Source organism: Nestor notabilis, unplaced genomic scaffold, assembly GCF_000696875.1.
Source record: "Nestor notabilis isolate BGI_N333 unplaced genomic scaffold, ASM69687v1 scaffold6157, whole genome shotgun sequence".
In the NCBI taxonomy this organism is placed as follows: domain Eukaryota; kingdom Metazoa; phylum Chordata; class Aves; order Psittaciformes; family Psittacidae; genus Nestor; species Nestor notabilis.
Genome location: NW_009935011.1, coordinates 32,418 through 47,638, shown reverse-complemented (window position 1 = coordinate 47,638; position 15,221 = coordinate 32,418). Strand labels below are relative to the sequence as shown.

The 15,221-nt window shown below is 36.3% G+C and overlaps 1 protein-coding gene across 1 annotated transcript in view; it reads left to right on the top strand.

Moving 5' to 3' along the window:
* Positions 1–15,221, top strand: part of PDE7A (phosphodiesterase 7A) — a gene marked incomplete at its 5' end in the record, with an annotated part of 33,089 nt that overhangs the window by 13,292 nt on the left and 4,576 nt on the right. Inside the window, 4 exons of the mRNA XM_010017608.1 lie at positions 6,047–6,198; positions 7,772–7,835; positions 10,126–10,221; positions 13,324–13,424. Coding sequence (XP_010015910.1) covers positions 6,047–6,198; positions 7,772–7,835; positions 10,126–10,221; positions 13,324–13,424 — 413 coding nt within the window. The remainder of the gene's footprint in view (positions 1–6,046; positions 6,199–7,771; positions 7,836–10,125; positions 10,222–13,323; positions 13,425–15,221) is intronic.

The following is a 15,221-nucleotide window of genomic DNA, read 5'->3' as shown; positions in this document are numbered from 1 at the left end:
AGGGAAAGAATATGTCTTGTATATACTAATTTGTAGTCCTGGGATAATTGTAAAATGTTACACAGTTCAGTACAGGAATAGCATTGTTCAATTCACTTGATGCTGTATCCTTCCTGAGGTGTTTACAGAAATACTAAGAGGAGCCAAAATCTGAGAGTTGTGTAAGTAGAATCCTTTAGATACCTTTTCACACTATTTTCCTTACGCTTCTGCTACTGTGTAATGGCTTACAGTGCCACTGGAGGATTAGCATTTAATTCATACTGAAGTAATATATTTGCTGCACTTTGAATAATTTCTCTCAAATTAGCTCTGCTTTGAGCAGAGAATTGTACCAAAGGACTTTCAGACTTTCTCTTCTGTCCCTTCCAACCTAAATTATTCTACCCTTTGGTTGCTTTATACTTTGCTAATGCAATATTTCATTATGCAAGACCCTTCAAGGAAAGGAGTTATCTTTGGTGGTGGTGCTGCCTAGCAGTTGCCCTCCATTAGGGAGGATCTGTTGAAAACTATTCAGGTTTTTTTTGAAGTTGTGATACTATTAGAGTTTCTTGAAACTTAACATACTTTTCTGATTCCACTCGGAAGACACTGGGTCAGAAAACACTTGCAAAAACCCATGTTTATTTAACTAATCTTTGACCCAGAGCATATTTTGTGGTGATCGTTATTTGGAAAAAAAGAAGCATGAATGTATAAATACATATATATGGTACATGAAAAATGAAACAGTCTGGCTTAATGCTTTATTTTAAGCAGAAGAGGGGGTATAGTGCCTTAAAGTGATGCTAAGCAGGGCTTCAGAGTGGTTCTAAGGAAGGTAATTAAGACACCAGTAGTCTTTATAAAATCTTTTAAAATCCTTGCTGAAATTACATGTTCCAAACAAGATCATAGTTTTACATGAGACTTCAGTATTGAATGTCTTAAAAGTACTTTAAAATGTAAATCATGAGTGGAAAACCTAACGGGCTAAATAACAGGGCTTAATTTTATTTTTGTTTTTAGATGTGGACAGATCTATTGTAATGTGTTTCTTCGTGATTTGATGGAAATAGATGTGAAATTAGAATGCTTCTGGGTCCCTCTAGTGGTGTGAAAAGCTAGGTAGTGCTTTCAGGTGATGCACAGAGAATGATTTCTATCCTGGAAGGCCTTAGAAATATGGTTATAATTGGCACGTGAAATGGAATATTTCTTTCAAATATTTACAAGTAGTGGACTCTTTCAGATATGTTGGGTTTGGTGATAGTATCTGCTGTGTAAAAATGATAAATGTGCAGTTGGTCTTAACATGGAAAAACTGTGAGAGGTTACTTCCATGAGATAAGAGATTTCCTTGATTTTTAGGAAAAAAATTCCTCTGGTGGACCTATGCACCTCAAACTTCTGGTTTCACATTCAAGCATAAGAAAGATTCGTTCTCTCAAATACCTTTTTTTTATTATTATTTATTTATTTTTTTTTTTTTTTTTAATTTTTTGTTTTTTTTAGATTCCTTTTTCTGTTAGTGGCAGTGATACTTGAGATTCTCAGTTAAGCTCCTTCTCGTAGTAATAACAAAATTAAATGATTTTTATCATGAATAATTTCCTGTTTACCTTTTGGGCTGTAGCAGGGAAGAAATGGGTGTTTAGTTATGCTGCTGGATAGCCCTGTTTTGACCAGGACCCCATCCAGAGGCTCTGACTCTTTATCTTTAAAGTAAAGGAAAGTTGAAGCTTTTTGCTAGGATTTAAGGCATTTATTAATAAAAAGTTAAACTAAACCATTGTTAAGTTGTCATTCTTCCTTTTGTTGCCTGCCCTTGCAGTATGAAAGATGCAAAAATTCAGGGAATAAATATATCAATATATTATGATTTTGTAAGTGATTGTCACTTGTCTTATTTTGTATTTTTATTTCAGCATGAGAAAAATATTTAATGTCCCTGTGCGATGTGATAAAATTATTTAATTTTTTTTTTTAGGCTTTCATAAAGTACAGCACATTTAGAAGATTGGGAGTGGGCAGAAAGATTAAAATAAGTGTCTTGGAATACAGATGAAATCTGTTGCATGAAGGCAACTCGCATGATTTTATTTTATTGCTGTATATGCATAACATTAGTAAAATAACTGACATTAGTAAACAGAATTATTCCTTTTTTTTCTTAGACATTTTTAGGATACCGGCATCTCACTTAAAATATTTAGAAACAAGAATATAATCATTTTAAGTAAAAAAAAAAAAATAAAATCTTGGGAGTAATAAATACTTTAGGTGATATTCTAACTGAAAATAAGGCACGAAGAGTGAAGAGAGGAAGAATGTCATAGGAGAGATGCTGTTGACTAGGCACATAGGCCTAGTTTGTCATCTGGTTTCTTGCATTGAAGGGACTTGTGAATGCTTTTTGAAATGCCCCATATCCTGACTTTGCTTTCATTCTGTTTCAGTTCTCAGGGCTGTAAATACCGTGTATGTTTGGTTTTGTCATTCTAATTTGTCCTTAAACTGTCCTTAGTTCTTAAGAGCAAATGGTCACTATTGGATTTTAGAAAGGCATTTAGCATGCCGAAAGCTCCAAATGAAATGAAGGGACGATTGGGTTGGGAGGAGGGATGGCTTTGCGGCATGCTTTTTCTTGTGCAAATGTAATGCACTCTTCATTCTTCACCACCTTCTTTCCATTATAAATACATCACTGAACCTTGCTTTGGTAGGGTCTCTGAAATTAGCCTCTGAAATTAGTATCTCGTTTCGTGACTCGAGATAGAAAGGGTAGGTTGACATTCTCATATTAATCATGCATATAAATGAATTTTCTGGTTATACCAGGAGGGAAATGCCAAGTTTCCATCGCACAAGCGTATCATTCAGTTTAGCAGTCCTTCCTGCAGACTTGCCTTTGCTGGTCTGCCAGAACCACAAAGGGGCTGACTTTTGTATCCTTCATAATAATTTATCTGTGAGGAAAAGGAAACTGCAAGCATGGATGCTATCACTGTTCCTGCAGCTGAAGAAGCTATGTGGTTTTTTTACTCTCCCCCAGTTCCCCTTCCCTGAAAGCTAGCTATTTTCTTTTTCAGCCTCCCTTTTACATTAATTACCTGTCAAACCTCCACATCTGACTTGCCTCTTCTGAATTGTCCCGTGGAAAACGTTTAGCTGTTAAAGAGGGGTTGGCGTAGTCCCTCTGAATTAGCTCGTCTGGAACTGCAGAGGGCTGGCAGGGCTCAAAATCTATTTTCTCATTTGGAAGTTTATTCTAATTGTTGCAGATCTAAATGATATGTTCAAGCTGTTATTACCTAACTTGGGTTCTACATGTGGAATGAATAGTAGTTCAAAGGGAAGGGCAAAGCCCTGACCCTGAGGAGGAACAATCCACCAGCATCAGCACAGGCTGGGGGCTGACCAGCAGGGAAGCATCATGGCAGAGAAGGGAGTCCTGGTGCGCACCAAATTTGAACATGAACCAGTGATGTGCCCTTGCTGCAGAGGAAGCACATGGTGTCCTCGGCTACATGAGAGGATTACTGCCAACTGTGGAAGGAGGTGATCCTGCCTCTCCACTCAGCACTGGTGGGGGCACATCTGGAGCGTTGGGTCCAGGCCTGGGCTTCCCAGTACGCAAAGGAGATGTGGATACAGAGGAGAGAGTCTGATGAAGGTCAGGAAGATGATTAAGGGGTTGATTAGGAGGGTCTAAAAAGCTGAGGCTGTTCAGCCTAGAGATGAGAAGGCTTGGGGGGATCTCATCAATTTATATAAATACATGAAAGGAGGGTGCAAAGAGGATGGGGCCAGGTTTTCTTCAGTGGTGCCAAGTGCCAGGACCACAGGCGATGGGCACAAACTGAAACACAGGAGGTTCCCTCTGAACATTAGGAAACACTTTTTCACTGTGAGGATGACCAAGCACTGGCAAAACTTGCCCAGAGAGGTTGTAGAGTCTCCATTCTTGGTGATACTCAAAAGCCACCTGGACATGGTCCTGAGCAGTGTGGTCTGGGTGGCAGAGGAGGTTGACCAGATGATCTCCAGAGGTCATTGCCTGCCTCAGCTGTTCTGTGCTTCTATAAAAGCAGCATTGCTACCAGGAAAGCTGGAATACAGTAGGCTTTTTAGTTTGTTTGAATTGCATCAGCTGGAGCGGTGCTCTTCTTTTTTATGAACACAAATATAGGTGGCGTGCAGGCGTGTTCTGCCAAAGATTAACAGGTGGCGTCAGTGACAGACTTATTCGTAGCATGACAACAAAAACAGGTTTTTGCTAACTATAGATCTGTAAAAGAGTACTTATGATCAAGAAAACTATTTGTACTTCTAGTAGAGTGCTGATTTCTCCTACTTAAATGTTTATTTTATTGAGATTTAGTGAAATTCCTGGATTTTCTATATGACTGTGGACATCTTAGATTATTTTATGACCTAAATATACCCATTTAATATTATTTCCAACCTAATGACTTCTGTTCTGAAATGTGGTTTTTAAGGGACTGGATCAAAACTGAAGGGGTAAAACTTCTTACTTTAAGCCTACTCTGCATTAACAGGAACAGCTGTATTTCTCCCTGCTTCTTTGTTCTGCAGGGTGGCAGTGCTCAGGCTGTAACCTCATGTTAATGGCTGTAGTTAGAAATATTAGTAATGCAGTGTGGCAGAATCTGTTTGCCTTCTATACTCATGGATGTTGCTTTATAAGTAACCTTTATCATATGGAGTACACCTCCTTAGGTAGATATCAATGTTTTCAGAGGAAGTGCCCTTGGCCTGAAGTGTGATGATTCAAAGAAAGATATTTCATGTGAAGTTGTCCGTGTTAGCCCTTTGAAACTGATGGGACCTTCAGTATCTTGATGAAGTGTTTCAGCCATGTCTGAAAGAATGTTCTAGTTTTGTCAATTTAATCTCTATTAGCTGAGACTGATGTGAAATGCTTCTGGATTTGATTTAGACACTCTGTCAGTGCAATTGTAAATCCTGTTCAGAGGTGCTTTATTAGTGTAGATTGGAAATCAGTATATTAATGAGCTAATGTTAAAACTTCAGCAGGGAGAGAATTTATATGGATAAATATTTCTTATGTAGAATTAAACTGCTTACACTGAAAATCACTGAGTTTTTTTGATATTGTTAATAAGACCCCATCTTTCCTGGTGTAATATTTTAGATTGACTTCAAGAACAAAAGTTGTAACTGCTTACTTCACCCATTTCTAATATGCCTTGTTCTTACTGCTGTTGGGGTTAAGTTTGGTGTTACATATTTTAGAATGAAAATACCTGGCCTGTTGCAGAGAAACTAGCTATGTGTAGTTTGACATTCAGGTTTATAAAACACTTCAAGCATATCAAGTGGAATTGAACATAAGCTAGCATCAGTCATTTGAATAAACCAGTAATGAGAGTAAAGCAAAATATTTGCATTAATCTTTGCAAACAGGCTAAACCATTTGCTGGGAAGGCAAATGTAGTACTTGTCTGGCAGAGGAGAGATTCTGAACATGATTGTCTGCAAAAGCATCAAAATCACTTGAATGCGTTCTAGTATGAATTCTAACTTTGCCACTAAAGTTAGAATTCCTGAGCTTCAAAATCTGTGTTAAGTTCTTCGTATGTACTCATAACGTACTCGTAACTCCTGTATCAACACAATTACTGATGTTCTTTTGCTGGTGTAGGTATCTTACGTAATCTGCTAGGGACACTGATTGGATGTGTATACATGAGAGAAGTTCTCCAAAAAGAAGCTTTGTAGTACTCTGTATGTTTTCACACTGAATACAATTTCCATATATTGCTGTCCTTTCAATAATAGAGTTACTTAAATATTCTATAAGTTTCACCTGTGATACAAATACTTCTTTTTCTTCACAGGGTACTTACACAGAAAAGTTTTTCTCTGTATTTACTGTTAATAAAAACACTTGTATTTGTGGCCGAAATGTTTGACACAAAAAAAATTGCATCACCTTTGTTGTACCAAACTTCCTTCAACAGTTGTCTTTTTGGTGAAGGTTTTTTAGAGACAGTATTTATGTTCTTGTTTTTTGTAGCAAATTCTGAAATCGAGGTGTCTGTGTCTGCGAGAAATGTGAGAAGGTTGCTTAGTTTCCAGCGATACCTGAGATCTTCCCGTTTTTTCCGTGGTATCACTGTTCCAAATTCTTCAAACATTTTAGATGACGATTATAATGGACAAGCAAAGGTAGGTTGCTTGATTTTTATTTTTTAAGTATGGTTTTTAAAGTGTATGCTGGTATATAACTATATCTCATGTTAAAAATGCAAGTAAATAAACACTTTAGGCATGTACATTTTTATATATATGTGTATTTTTATTTGTGTGTGTGTATATATTTGTATATATCTTAAAAGTCCAGCCAAAATTCTCTAATGTTTTCTAACAAACTCCTTCAACACCCACAAGTTTACTGGGGTAATCTTAGAGTTTACATGGCTAATGTGCTATTTATTTGTTTATTTATAAATAACTCTAGTGAATGTAGGATAGCTTTTAAGAATTGAAGAATTGAAGAAAGGAAAGTATCTCTGTATTTAAGAAATCTAATGGGGCGATTTGCACAACTTCCCTCTTCCCCCATTTTCATTTTAGTCTAACCTCACTAGTGAATATCTGGAAGAGTGACTACCTACTGCTGAAAACTCAGTAAAATGCAGTAAATGGATTTATCAGAAGATTATTATGCCAAACCAACTTTTTCTTTAGTAGGCAATTCTAGAAAAGTGTGATAGCCACAATATGCCTGTGCTGTAGCAAAGCAGGGAAAGCAGGTATCGGGAAGACTGATAGTACTAGGATAACATCCCAAAGTCTGTGTCATCTTACTGATGCATGTAATGCTTTTTGTTTATCATCTTGACACAGAAAGGGAATATACTTATGATACAGTGAACGTATCCATGTTGACCATGACCAGGCTGCAGTATAGGAAAAATCTGATAACCTGGAGGATGGATTTTAAAAATGTGCATGTAATTGAATAGTAAAAAGATCTTGCTAATGCTCATGTTTCTTCTGGTAGCAGGGTTTTAATGGCTGGTGGAGAAAAGCTAGAACGTGTAATTGGGTTAAAAAACAATCCAATGAGAATAGGAGAAGGCAAGTATCTGTTGTAAAATGTGCTAGACAGGTATTTCTGATAGAGGTAGGGGAGATAAAGATTGTGACTGCTGAACTCTGGTGAGGCCTCAAGTGCTGTTTGCTACTTCTTTCTGGAAGAGCAGTTCATGTGGAGCAGCTGTGAAGAAGTGCTAGTTCAGTGTGGTAGAATGTCAAAAGCCAGTTTCTTGACAAAGAAATGAAGAGCTTGGCTCATATGTTTGGCAAAGCATCTATATATAACTTCTATAAACAACAAAGGAAAGAGGGAAAATTAGATGAATGACTACATAGAGAGTAATGTCCTAGCTCATTGCAAAAATTGAAGTGGAAGAAGTCTGAATACACAGTCATTCTGTCATACTGTTTCTGGTTTTAACCAGTTTTTAAATTGTGTCTTCTAAGAAATTGACTAAAGGATGAAGGGAGAATCTCCAACCCAGTTCTGTCAAGGCACTTCTCGTGTTTCTTCAGCTTTTTAAACCTGTATTTCAAAGATTTTCAGTTATCAAACATATTTATTCTTTCAATACTGCTTTTTGCATGTAGAAATTATAAGACCTGCATCTGTCTCTGAAATCTTAAATACTCATCTGGGTTACAGGAAGATAGGCGTATACTGAGGAAAAAAAATGACAGCCTTTGTGTTTTCTTTCAGTGTATGCTGGAGAAGGTTGGAAATTGGAATTTTGATATATTTCTTTTTGATAGGCTGACAAATGGTGAGTTTATTTTTGCCATTTCATTTGTGGTTTATCTTTTAGCATACCTGTATTGCTGTTACATTGCAGTATGTGATTGCTTGTTCACTTAAAAGCACAAATTTCTTCAGGCAGTACTTTTTGATTTAATAGTCTTTAATAATCTAAGTCCTAGTTCGCCTGATCGCTTTGTTAAAATACTGTTACTGTCAGCACTGGTAATAATGACTAATTTGTAGAAGAGGCTCTTCTTGTACTTTGTAGGTTGCTGTTCTCTGATAGTGATTTGATATGAAGTAACAAATAATCTTGCTAACTTACTTGTTTTGTTTAATTATGGGTTGCTGGTAATTTATATGGTTGTGTTCAAAAGGTCATTTTATTGAGCAAGCATTCTGATAAATGTAATGTTAGAATAGTTTTATTACTTTTTAGTGCAATAAGAATGCATGTTGGTTTGAATGCATTGTAATTATGATGTTTAATAAAATACCTAGAGAATAAGGAACTGAGGAAACAAGTTGCTGTACTCATAGCTTACACAAAATACAAAAAGGAAGAGAATATCATGTTTAGTTCTGTGCACCTGTTACAAAGAGTGATAGGAACTACAGAAGTTGTTAAAAAAGTCAAATGAAGTATTAAGTTATGGCCAGTTAGAAAAGAGATCTGTAAATATGTTGGAAAGGAAAAGGGAGGACTGCCGCATTGTGTAGGGTGAAGTTTTGTATTATAATCGCAGCAATGGAAGCTGAATTTTGAGTAGAATGGAAGGAGATGAGTGAGTCCACATCATGGTGACATCTGTGCCAATGTGGAAGGAGAACGGAGGGTAGCTCATGGAGGTTTTACACCAGTCAAATGGAGTTGGTAGCAGAGATGCAGTTAAAGTGTTTAAAGTTGGCAGACAGAGAAGTGAAGTTCAGAAAGGAAAATGTGGTGCCAGAAGATAATTCTCTCCTGTTTTGTTGAAGGGGTGCTTGGCTTAAGGTAATGTAAAAGTAGTATCCTTGCAGCTTGATTTAAATGGATATGAAAATTAATAAAAATAATGGAAACAGGATTTTTTTTTTTAAATAGAATGTTTATAGAGGTAATGAAGTTTAGACTAGATAACTGAATGAGCAAAAGCTATGAGTGCAAGTTAACTTGTTTGTAAGCATAACTTATTTTGAATTACTTTATCAGATAGGAGTAATCTGAAACCATCCTTCTTATAAGAGGCCTTCTCTACTTTTTAAATATGCTTTTTTCAAATACATTTTAGATACAACTAGTACAGCTTCTGTAGTGGAAGCCTTCCTGTACCATCCGGTTTGCATCCTAATTCAGTCATTTTAGGAGGACATTTTGAACAGGCAGTCTTGTTCTTGAAAGTTTATAAGAGGAGAATGCTGTATATAAAACTGCTTGATGAGCTGCCCAGGATGAGCCTGTAAGAAACAAATTACTCAGTAAAGGCTGTTTGAAGAATTGCAGATCTTATTCTGAGGAAGTGGCACACACATGCAAGTATATTAAACCTAGTAATAAGTGAGATTCAGCAGATTTTTTTGTCCTTGTGTACCTCACTTTCTGTCTGTGCTAGGTTCTTTAATTCCTGCTAAATGAAAGTTGTCAGTGTACCAGAATTGAGTTATCTGCCACTACATATTGTTTGCAGAGTAAATAATGGGCAAGTTATTTCAAGTAAACATTTGCAGACTATTGCTCTGTCTCTTACAGTTTTACCACTGCAAGTGATTACAATATTATAGCTATGAGTAGGCAAAGTATACTGAAAGCTTGTAATAGTATATATTCCCTACAGAAACTTGAAACTTTTTCTTTGAGTTCTCAGTGAAATAAGCAGTTTAGGTGGTGATGAAAATGAGAGATAGCATATGTATAATGTACACTAATCGATGGTGTTGGTTAGCTTTTTTTTTCATGTGACTATTTTTGCATTAAGTTTTAAGCTCTATGTCTGTCTGTGATATGTTGCATCATGATACTTGTAAAGTTAAATACTGTTGTAACAGGTTTGTATGTTGAAATCTGTTGCTTTTTTAATGTTCAGTAACATTTTCCTCCTATCGGTTGACAGTGGACAATTGGTGAATGCATTATAATTATGCATAAACACTGGTAATCACTAGGGGAGATAGCTAATGGAATCTTACACAGTAAGATTTATATATTTATCATAAATTGGTGTAGAGAAATTTGCTTGTATAATTTTTGTGACCAACTTGTTTGAAATAATAAATTTCTTATGAAAGTCATTGATTTCATGGCTTCCAATGAATTAGTATTTTCATCTTATTTTTAGGAAACAGTCTAGTCAGCTTAACCTTTCATCTGTTTAATCTTCATGGACTAATTGAACACTTCCAGTTAGATACGATGAAACTTCGTAGATTTTTGGGTAAATACAGCTTTTTATTATGATAAATATTGCTGTTTATCCGCATTTTTATATCTTAACTGAAGTGCTGGTTACAGTTTAGCAATAAGGTTTGAAGAGTACTGATGCAGTCCAGGTTGTGCAGTGATTTAAATTGCATTGATCGAGACAATCTCTGAAAGTTTCTGTGAGTATAGAAATCTCCATGTTAAATCCAAGCAAGTATTAACAAGTTTAGTAGTTTTGTAGCAGATGCTGTATTGTATTAAATCTGAAAAACCAGGAATATATGTGATGTTGTGTGACACTTTTTTGGGGGAAGGCTAGATGGCTTCTTTCTTTGTTTTGATTTTAAGTTCTGCTTTAATCTTAATTTCCAAAGTTCATTATATGGTTTCTTAACTGTATTGAACATGCCAGCTTGGCCATATTTAGTAGTGCCAATTTGGTATTATCAATTGTTTGCTCAAACTCTCCTACAAATTAGCACTGTACTGTGGGCATACTTTCTTCATAGAGTGCAAGACAATTTTATTCAAATACTGGGGCCCGTGGCACTGGAGTGCTTCAATGGAAGGAATTGTAAATGTGACACAGAATATTTGAGCTGAGTGGTACTTTCACTTTGCAGCTGAAAAAGCTGTCTTTCTGCATCCCTGTCCCATAGACGCAGATGCTGGTGTGAGACTTCTTTCCTTTGGTTGTTTTGTGACAATACCTTTTATTTTGTGAACTAGGATGCCTTTATTTTATTTTTTTAACTGAACAGAAGAAACAAGTTTCTGGTCCCTTTTAGCAGGCTTTCACAATTTCATAGAAAACAATTTTGTGGTTTTGAAGCTTGTCATTTAACAAGGGAGAAATCACATTTGGAATAATTTTCTCCTCTTTCAAAGAAGGGAATGTTTTGTTTTCATCATTTAGTTCTTTCAGCTGTAAAAAATTTAAGTTGTCTTGCATTTCATGTTGTTTTAAAGTGGACTCAGTTCCTTCCAGTTTCAAAAAGGTAGATCAGCTGACCTTGAGGACTGATATATTGGATGTGAAGAAAACAATGATAGAAATCTGGTCTGGGGCTACTTAAGTTGTAACTGAGCGTGTTTTGTCTTTCTCATCTTGCTTATTTCCTGGTTAGTTGAGATTTAGCAAATGACAGCACTTGAAAGACAGGTTAGGAAAGACTGAATTAGTTAACTGGTTTTCAAAAGATAATGATAGTCTTAACTACATATGACTACCCGAAGTCATAAGTCACTAAAATGAGATTAGACCTGGAAGAAGGCAAAATTTTATTCTAGCATTGAAATTTACCACCTTTTCCTTTTCATAAATGCCCTTTACCAAATATCAGTAAGAAAAAACATTTCTTGGCTCTGTCCTAGCCCATATGTCCAATCAAGCAACCTTTCTTTTAAATACAGCTCCTTAGCATGGTCCCAATTATTTTCTTTTGCCAATTCTTATACCCTAGTCCACAGTAATGTGAAGATCAAATTCCAGAAGACTAGGGCAGTTCAGGTGGTTCATACAAAATTCTTTTTATTTGAGAACTTACTGGAATCTTTTTAAGAAGAGAAATCTGATTTTAGTCCTCAGTAGGATCTCAGTATTTTATTTTTGTGTATATATTTTTATATATATGTACACACATCTATCTCATATGTATATCTGTGTGTGTGTGTGTGTATATATATATATATATATATATGATGTTTGTTTGTTTATATACGTACACACTCTCTGTGATCTCCAAAGGTTACTTGGAGATCTGTCACCTCCTACTGTGTGCTTCCAAGTTCTTATTCTAGACCCAAACCAGGGGGAAGGAAAATATGAAATACCTGGAAGTGTAAAATTCTTGTGCCATTCTAGTTCTGGTGAAGTGTGATCAAAATGCTGTCCTAGGTCTCCTTTATTAAAGTAAATACTTTGGGCAGCTGCACCAGCCTGTGAAGCCACAAAAAAATTGAGGAGTAAGCCAAGGACATCCTCATTCATGCACTGGATGTGAGGAATAGATGAAAGGGAGTTCTAATGCAGGTAAATAGAGCCTGAAGATGTGTATTTTTGTTGTTTTCCATATGAGATGTCAGCTATGTGTTGAGTACTATTGACATTACATAATGGTTACAGTATTTTGACTTCTCATGAACCACAGCTCTTCACAAATACCATGGCAGTAACACTCCAACATTACAGTCACGATTACGTGAAGGGTACTGGCTTGTAAACTGTGTAGGAAAAGAGGTTGTGGGCATGTTTGTTTGAATAGGACTGACAGCTTGTAGTCAGCTGGGAAAATGTTCTTTTGAGGTTTGCTTAAAAGAGCTAATGTGTCATATCAGGCAAAACTTTAGAATATAGTTTGATTGCTGTGCCTCAGATCTCCTCCCCCTCTATATTTCTTAACGTTATACTTCTGTCACTTTATGTACTCAAGTTAATGTTGATGTCCTTTGAAGTGTTCTACCTATGATGTTTAAAGACAGCCAGTAAGATGGAGGAAAGCCAGGAAGAAGTTAAATAGGGAATATTGAATCTAGGAGTGGTTAGTCAGACCATCATCTAAATTATACTCTTTTCCAAATTGTATATAGGCTTAATTTTGCCTGAGTACAAGTATGAGAAGATGGCTAAACTATGTAGAAGTGACTTACCATGACCACTCTCCTAAAAGGGAAAGAAACACACTTCATATGATAGGAAAGCAGTGCCTAATTTCTCTGATCCTGTCTGTTTTCAAGGCATGATGCTTTGGTATATAGTGTCATCTCCATTTTGTATTTCAGGTTGCCTCAACATTCAGGCAGGCTAGATTATCAAAGGGAGCTGGGAAGTTCTCAAAGTAAAAGCATCTCAGATTATATATTGATTTCAAGTTGTTTAATTTTTGCTCTGAGATGACTTTACATGTAGTTGATTTCCTTTTGGAAATAATGTTTCTTCACATAAAAATCTTTTATACCCGTTTTGTGGTTCAACTGACAATTTATTGACTTAGACACTTTTATGTGTACGTAACTTGTGATATTGCATCTTTCTGTGTCTCACCAGGACATATAAAATGGTACATGAAAAAATTGCTATTTTATTTAAATTTGGATATTTGTTATTTTCCTGCAGTTATGGTTCAAGAAGATTATCACAGTCAAAACCCTTACCATAATGCAGTTCATGCTGCTGATGTGACTCAGGCCATGCACTGTTACTTAAAAGAGCCCAAGGTAAGGGAGGATTTTCACTTTGACATCACATGGACATACAGAAATACATGTCTTTATGAGTGTGTGTGCATGTAAATGGATTGTGTGCAAATATGTACATGTATATGCATATATATGTGCATACACACACATTTTTATTATATGTACACATGTGCATATACACACTTTTTATTAAAAGCAACTAAACGTAAGAACCCAACAAAACAACCTTATGAATGCAAAAAGTCAGGGAATTACTCTCTGTGTTGCTGGGGCTGTGGGTTCACACTTAGCAGTATGCTTTTCTTTTTTCCTCTCTTCTGAGCTGGTGTCATCTTTTGTGTTACTTTGTGTTGATCCAGAATAGGGAATTAGATTGCAGTACTCTGCCCCAAGACATTTACATAGAATTGCAGTCTGAGTCAGAGCTGGCAATAATAAACCTGTGTATTTGTCATGTGGCGTGGGGGTTTTTTGGTTAGTGGTTGGTTTTTTTTTTTTTTCCCTCCAGAATCCACCGTTTCCCTTGCTTTGCTCTCTTTGATGTTCGTGAATAGTATGCTTCTGCTAGAGGCACCTTATAGCAAGACATCAGGAGTTCTTGGCCGTTCTTTGTAATACAAGGGCAGTGTGACAGACCTTAAGAAGTTGAGTGTTTGTTTCTTACTATGTGGACTGCTGGCAGTCTGCAGTAAGTGATGTCAGATAATTTCAGGGCTAAATCCAGTCCTGTATGAAATTGAAAACTGTAGTGCTCTCTAGCCAGGTGAGACAAGTTCTCTACCTTGATGCAGCTGGTCACCAATCTGGGATTCTTTTGAATAGCTTAGCTCTTCATTCTGCTTCTGAGGTAAAAGTTCTGTATTCATGGATGTTTTTAAGAGGTTCTTTGCCCGCTCATCCAACTCAGTTTCTCGGTGCTGCTCTTAGCTTAATTGTTGGTGCAGCTGATACACAATGAGGTTTTTTTTTTTTTTATGGCATGCAATTTGGAAGCTCTGAGCACTTTTTTATTTAATACTCGTGATGGAAGTTTTGTAGTTCTTCAGATGCAAGTATAGACTGCATTTTTAGTGACATACAACTACGGGTTCTGTCACACCAAAGTATATTATAAGCACGTGAGTCATGATAGATGGTGAATGCAACAAGGAATATAAACTTCTGTCTTCGCAGGGTGTTTGTTTCATGTCACTTTTGTGCAGGCAAAACTGTCCTCTCTGGTTTAATTACTCAAACTCACAAGCCTCCCAACCAGAAGTAGTAACAGCTATGAGCAGTGAAAATAAGTCCTTGCAGTTTCATGCTGAGTTAATTGACATGAACATACTTCTTGAAAATACTTATTTTTAGCAGATATTCATTTCTGTTCTTTGCCTGATAGATTTTGAAACAATTTTATGTAAGAGTAGAAATCCATTGTGAACAATTAGAAAGTCTTCCAGAGCATTAGTTTCTTTAAAGATGAAAGTTTTTTATAGTTTTTAAAATACAGTCTGTATTTAAAGCAGAATTGACACATACGGACAGACTTGGTAAATGAGATGGAGAGCTAATTTCAAGAATCTGCTGCTTTTACAGGATCTGGTTAGGAATAGTCCTTCATTAGCAGCCAGAAAGCAGAATTTTCTGGGCCAGCATTTTTAAAGACTGAACCTTCCTATTCAGAAAGAAAAGTGCTTAAACCATTGTTGAAATTTTGTAGCTTGGAGGGGGGAAATAACTGTGAAAAGTCGGTGGAATTAGCTTAAGATTCTCTGAGTTTCTATTGGCTGTTACTTACCAAAAAAGGAAGCAAAAATGCAACATCCATGCATT